We start from the raw sequence: 6654 nt of genomic DNA, 5'->3' as shown, positions 1-6654 counted from the left end.
TTTAATACATGGCCGCTTTAGCAACTTTTTCCTTTTCATGAGCTCCCTAGTCTGTGCTGTAGCATTAGAGAGAGAATCAACCCTGCGCGAGAGATCTCCTGGTATGCTTGCTAGAGAGAGAGAGAGAGAACGCTGCACACCTCACGCTCTGCTTGCTAATCCATCAGAGAATTTCCATAAATCCATTCCTTCACTAACCTCACGCTGACTAATATTTCTCATAACCTATTTTGCTCCTAGTGGCTCCTTTTGCTACTTAAAAATTCCTAGCTGCTCAAGGAAAACTCTGATTTCAATTAAATAAACTTGAATTGGAAGAGTAAAATTAAAACCACTTCTTATGCTTTCAAATTAGTTACATATTTACACTACTTAAAATTTCCTAGGAAAGCTCAAACCAATGAAAAAAATACAAGAACAATTCCTATGGTGAGAAATCCTATTGTTTTAAATTATAGAAATCTCACGGTGTCCTAAGAGAGAGAGACACACAGAGAGGAGGGAGTTATTTAAAGAAATTCCCTTCCTATTTGTTGAAGCTTCTTTGAAAAGATTATCATATTTTTAATTGTGTTGTTTTTTTTAAGCAATTACCTTACACTCCTCCAAGATATTTTTAATGGAATAAATCATTTACCACCCCTAATTATGCTATTCTATCCTTTACATTAGAACAAAGAGATGCTCATGCTCTATTCTTAGCAAAATCTTTAGTAACCCCAAAAAGATCTCATTGGTGGTAGGAACTTGGGCAAGACTCCATGAGATCATGTTAAGGACAATCCTCTGGATAATGTGAACACCCTATGTACTTCATGGACAATCATGTTTACTCAACTAATGAGCCATATATGCATGTCGGCAAAGAGACGAAAAAAGGAGATATATGAACAAATCCTATGGGTTGTTTACCTCCTCGTATAAACATTAGGAATAAAGTCCACCCTTTTTTTTCCCAACTAGCCTTAGGTCCAAGATCCTCCTCGTATAAACATTAGGAATAAAATCCACCCTTTTTTTTCCCAACTAGCCTTAGGTCCAAGATCCTCCCATAGTCACTGATTTTCCACCGCTTGTAGGCACCCGCCCGTGGTTGAGGAAGCACCAAGGGGGATTTTGAACCCAAGACCTCTTGGTCTTTGGCAAACACCTTCACCACTTGAGCTATCACCTCATTGGCAATAAACACCTTTACCACTTGAGCTATCACCAAGGGGGGTTTTGAACGTGAGCTATCACCTCATTAGCAATAAAGTCCACCCTTTAATGAGGAAGGTGCCCATTTAATAAATATGTCCTCCCATATTAAAATGGGTGTGAACCAACCATTATAAACACAAATGAATGTCCTCTTCTTCAACACCACTTCACATGGGGTGATTCCCAAGAGAATACAAAGGCCCTTGAGTCCTTGAGGGTGTTTTGTTGCACATTCTTGGCCCCAATGGCCACATTAACAGATCCACATGTCCAGAGACAGTATACCAAGCACCAAGAGTAAGATCAATGGTGCTCTGTACATCCCCCATTTTCAATAACTTGTACTTTGGTCCAAGCACAAGAACCAAGACCTCCAGCTCCTGTCTACTTTGGTTGCCTCCTTAGAGGAAACCACTTTGATTTGCAAACTTGTTGGAAGCAGGTCAGTAAGGGTGTCAGAGAGCAAGGACGCATCACCGACATCTATGCTGACAACCAGAAAATCCAGTACTATGGTGAACTCACACAATACCATAATTCTGCAAGAGCTCTGTTGCTAACATTGTCACCAACATTGGTACTTAAAATTTGAAATCAACATATCGTGTTCAATCACCAGTCCAAACACCCCAAAAAGTCCCATACCTTGAAATGCAACATACTCAATAAAGATGCATCAGAAAAGCCTAAGGTGGAAGATCCATCGTAAAAATTAAATTATGGTGATTCATTTCGGGCATTGTGTGTTCCTAACAGTTTTTAACCCCCAGGAACTCTAAATCCTTCTAAAAACGCACAACTTTCAAAGAGGAGAAAATGCTCATTTGATGCCTAGTGAGGGAGAGGGAAGGAACTAAAGTTAGCCCCTTGCCCAACCCTTATCAATTAAACGGCATTGCTTCTTGTTTTCTATTGTCGTCTAAAAGTTAACAGCATAAATTTCTGTGAAATCGGAAGCTAATGAAAGGGGTCTTGCCTCTTAATTAGTATCACTGTTCAAAACCTACCCTGAAAGCTTGATGAGTCTTAACCCTCATATAACTGGAGGATGATACAATTGTGGTCCCTTAGAGCATCCCAAGCAGCTATTAAGCCACCCATTTCAGAAGACTTAAAACATCACGAATTGCAAAACACTTATTACTACATCTCTAATCTAATTGCATGTATGCATCTCACACAGATTGGAAAAGCAAAAGAATTTGTAATCTATGTTTCTCAACTTATATGTTGTGAAGGAAAAATTTGGGCCTCTCTTTCTTGGACGATAAATGGGGTGCAACCAACACTTCTTCTTGCAAACTGATAGCAGTGGGGAAGAAAATGCACTCACTTGTCATGCACTCCTCCATACAGTGAGATTTCCCCACGATTATTAGTTAGTCTTTGTGGCTTAAGGATTGACCAGTGGTGGGTTTCAAAGCAAATGCAATAAAGAATGGGGCTGCTGTGCCCTGAATCCACAACCTTACATGAGATATCAGTTAGCTCAAATGCTAGAAAGAAAAAATTGCAAAGCTTTTGAAAAGCTTGCAAAGAATATGTAAAGAACGTAACCTTGTATTCTTCTAGCTCGTAAGAACCTGCCATCCCATGCAAGGATCCTTACCTACTCCCAGTCAACTATACAGTCACAATCCAGTCTTTATCTTTGATGGCTGAAGGCCAAGTAAGAAGAATCATGCCTCGTAAAAGCTGACTTGATCATCCATCAGCAGGCCTCTACCCAACACATGCCACCTTCTAATAATGCAATAAGAAGAGTGAGGATTCTATTTTACCACTGGTTCCATCTTCTCGATTTTTCATGATTGTTCTCCTTAATGCCAACACGAAAGAGCACGGCTAGAGTTTGTTGCAGGCCTGCACCAGACCTTCAAGTGTCCTGTCACTTCAGTAATGTCCCCTTAATATTTACAGGTCCTGCACAAGTCTAGCAACTCAGCAGCACCTCTTGAGACATCTGAGACCTTAAACCCTTGCAAAGTCTCTCCAACTCCACCACTTTGGCCTGCATACTCTGTAGATCAGATCTTAGTTCTTCGTTTTGTCTGATGAGGGAGGCATACCGTGTTGCAGCAGGTGGGTATGTGATACCATCTTCAGCATTTGTTCTCCTCGAGCACTGCATGCCTGACTCCAGCACAGTTCTCAGTTTATCTTGCTGCGATGCTAGAACTTGAAAACTGAACCTTGCAGGAATCCGGGGGTTCTCCATGACGTGCTTACATGCTTCAAATGAGAGCTTCTCAAAATCAATGACTCTGCAAATTTGCACAGCATCTTCAACTGTTGTTCTTGGATGGGCCTACACAAAAGGTAAAAGATAAAGTTGACAAAATGGGTTATCCAGTTTTCATTCTAACCTATCATTCAAGAATCAAAATCCAGAGGGATTCATCAAGCTTAATGTAGAGTTACCTGAAGGTATATGTCCAGTGCCCTGTAGAGGCCATCATGCGTATCCCTGGCATTGCACGGTAGTGCTTCTGCTAGCTCACTGAACTTGGAGGCCTTCAAGCGCAGGTCAGGAGCAAGCTCCGCAAGATACATGTCCATGAGGCTACCCACCATCTTCAGAGTGGCAGGAGAAGAGCCAAGTTCATCACTATAACCATAACAAAGTTCTGAATCACCGTCGTGAACTAAATCACCATTGCAACCAGACCTGGCTTGAAGCTTGTCTACAGCTTCTGCATGCAGAAAGTGTTTCACCAGGCGAAGAACCAAATCCACATCATACAAGCAAGCCCTGCGTTCCCTACCATTGAATCGAGGTATGAGTATGTTGTCCAAAGAAGCCTTATGGAGCTGAGATCCAATCATCTCCTCAAGCTGTCTTTTGCAAGAATTGGCAGCATTCATAGAAATGGACACCCTGCGCAGTTCAAAAAGAGACTTGACTGGCACTGAGGCCCATTCCAAGCTGTCAAGAAGACCAACAACAGTTTCCAAAAGCTCTCTCTGAACTCTCTGTGCATATTCCTGCAGAATTTTTTCATCAGTACCAGATTTACCTGTACCTACAGACAGAGAGCTGTATCCCAGCAAAGGCAATGAGGCTTCCAAGTACCTCAAAAGAACCTTGGCAATGTACTTGTTGTCTACACAATATGCTACCATGGCCTTGACTACTCTCTCCATCATGTACATTGAAAGAGAAGACATGTCCTCACACCACCAGTTGAACTTGGAATTGCAGGTGGAGTGTGGTGAATTGCAGTTGAGGTTTGGTGCATTGCAGCTAGGGTTTTTCCACGGGAGACTTGGGTTTGCGGAGTTGCAGCTAGGGTAAGATGGACTGCGGTTAGGGTTTCGCAATTTGCAGCTAGGGTGCGCTGTATTATGGTTACAGTATGATGAATTGTGGTTAGGGTTTGGTGATTGAGTGTTTGACAAATTATGATTAAGGATTGAAAAGATGGAGCTAGGGTTTGGTGAGTTCATGGAGCTTGGGTTCGGAGAGATGCAGCAGTAATGGGGGCTGGCTTTGATGGCTAGAGAATAAACGCACCTCTGAATGATGTGGGTTTTCTCGGCAAAGGGCAGGAGGGTCTCGCAGCTCGTGAGCAGGGTGATGGCATCCTTCCAGCTCCACATGGCCATGGTGGAAAGGAAGGCCTCGGTCTTCTGCAGCAGGTTCCCGGCACCATACTCCTCACTCATCTCCAGGTAATCGGCCACACAGCGCAGAAGGGCTACATTTCCCAAGTCCATCTTCACCATCCCTCCCTTGTAGCAGAAGCGGGCCACCATCTCGAACGCCCTAGCACCCCCTGGCAATTCGTGCAAAAACATCCTCACAGAAGAGATCCCCCCTTCTTCTCCCCCTCTCTCGGTCCTCAACGCCTTCCTGTACTCCTTTAGAAGCCGCCCACAGCGATGTAGAAGAACCTCCTGCATTTTTTGCACAGCTTTGCTTCAACTCGACTGTAGAAAAGTAGCAAAGAAAACAAACACTGCTGCCATCTTCTGATCAAAACGCAGAACGGCTTTGCGTCAGGCAGCATAACGGAGCCAGAGAGAAAAAAGCTTCTACAAAAATCCCAAAAAGAGGATACAGAAACCCTACATCAAATTCCCTGAAGGCAGGCTTCCAGGACCCTACAACCAACCCCACAAGCAGGCTTCATAACCCGTAAACGCAGGCTTCAGAAGCCCTAAAATCAGCCTTGCAGAAACCTAAAAGACCCTAAAAGCCGCAGGTATGAGGTATGAAAAAGGAAGAAACAGTCTATACCTTTGAGAGGAAGAACGTCTGCTCTCCGTTCACCTGGACCTCTAAATCGCAGGGAAACCGCATGCTGTGCAGAAGATATTTGGTTCTTCTTCCTCCGTTAGGGCAAAGGTTCAGCACCAGAGGTGAGCTAGACGTTCGCAGGAGAAGGAGGATGAAGAAGAAGGGCAGAAGGAAGACGGAGAGTGCTTCTGCTTTTGCGTTTGCTTTTTGCTTTTGGCGGCATAATAATTTCTCAAATTCATAAACTCAGTTCTCTCGAAATGCGTTTTTGTGGCCAATTAGCACTAAGCATTTCTTAAATTCATAAACTCCGTTCTCTCGAAATGCGTTTTTGTGGCCAATTAGCACTAAGCATGTGTATATACATGAGGGGGAACTTCCCGGCTCATTTAGAGTTCCATGGGTATTGGAGGTCGATCCAACATTCCACACTATAAAAACTATACCCTTTCCTTTTCTTTGTACACACTGAAATGCGTATATTAATGATGATAGGTGCTCAATCAGGGGGGCAGCTGCCATCCTGTCAGCAAGGAAGAAAGGATACATTCACATGAGAATCCACAAATATATTTTTTTGGGTTTTGGGGAGGTTTGTGTGTGTGCGTGCGCACGCACTCGCATAGTCAGCACCTCAGCTACGACGTTTCGGGATCCACGAAAGCCTCATAAACACAATGATGGTGGTTTTTACGTCGAACACACTGCCAAGCTCTTGTATGAGTTTTCGGGCAGCACATCCAAGGTGGTCTAACAAGTGCAAGGGCAAATTAGGGGTGGTATGATGAATTAGATATAGTCAATCCATTAAAAAACACTAGTCTCCCAAACCTCCTCCGGCCGAGAGAGGAAAGGATACCGTTTTGGGCCCTTTGGTCTCTGACACGTAAGCCACATACCAATCAATGCATCTCTTTCTCTCTCTCATCTCTCTTTCTTTTAATGTAAAATATGAAGGAATCTCTCAATGTGAAATATGAAGCTCTCTCTCTCTCTCTCTCTCTCTCTCTCACACACACACACAATAATTTCCGCCTTATATGTGAAGAACTAAAATTTGAACTAAGGTGCATATTGTTTTTGGCTATTTCAGTGCTAATATCTACAAGTAAAAAAGGTTAAGAAAATGAGTTGGTTGACATTAAAACTAAAAAAAGGTTAAGGAAATGAGTTTGTTGAGGGTTATTTTGGCTTAAAATTTGTATATCTACACA

General features: G+C 42.9%; 1 protein-coding gene across 2 annotated transcripts; it reads right to left on the bottom strand.

Moving 5' to 3' along the window:
- Positions 1–2472: 2472 nt before the first annotated feature.
- LOC147605254 (BTB/POZ domain-containing protein At3g19850-like) lies at positions 2473–5761 on the bottom strand. 2 transcript variants are annotated; one of them, XM_086794167.1, is made up of 3 exons: positions 5441–5761; positions 3622–5097; positions 2473–3508 (listed from the first exon to the last, which is right to left on the bottom strand). In XM_086794167.1, the coding sequence occupies exons 1-3, from the start codon at positions 5501–5503 to the stop codon at positions 3134–3136; spliced, it is 1914 nt and encodes a 637-aa protein (XP_086650293.1). In that variant the 5' UTR covers positions 5504–5761; the 3' UTR covers positions 2473–3133. The 2 variants fall into 2 exon arrangements, with proteins under 2 accessions (XP_086650293.1, XP_086650294.1); XM_086794168.1 differs by having other exon boundaries at positions 3622–5169; positions 5441–5529.
- Positions 5762–6654: the final 893 nt, after the last annotated feature.

Source organism: Cibotium barometz, chromosome 60 (assembly GCF_041138505.1).
Source record: "Cibotium barometz isolate CiBa-2024 chromosome 60, ASM4113850v1, whole genome shotgun sequence".
Classification (NCBI taxonomy): domain Eukaryota; kingdom Viridiplantae; phylum Streptophyta; class Polypodiopsida; order Cyatheales; family Cibotiaceae; genus Cibotium; species Cibotium barometz.
This window is presented reverse-complemented; position numbering and strand designations above follow the sequence as displayed.

What these genes read in the sequence shown, in the direction of transcription:
- LOC147605254 (XM_086794167.1), bottom strand. Translation starts at nt 5,503, where the DNA reads ATGCGGTTTCCCTGCGATTTAGAGGTCCAGGTGAACGGAGAGCAGACG. An exon ending in AGACGTTCTTCCTCTCAAAG is followed by an intron (nt 5,098 to 5,440) that starts GTATAGACTGTT and finishes CAAAAAATGCAG; the next exon opens with GAGGTTCTTCTACATCGCTG. An exon ending in CACTGGACATATACCTTCAG is followed by an intron (nt 3,509 to 3,621) that starts GTAACTCTACAT and finishes CCTTTTGTGTAG; the next exon opens with GCCCATCCAAGAACAACAGT.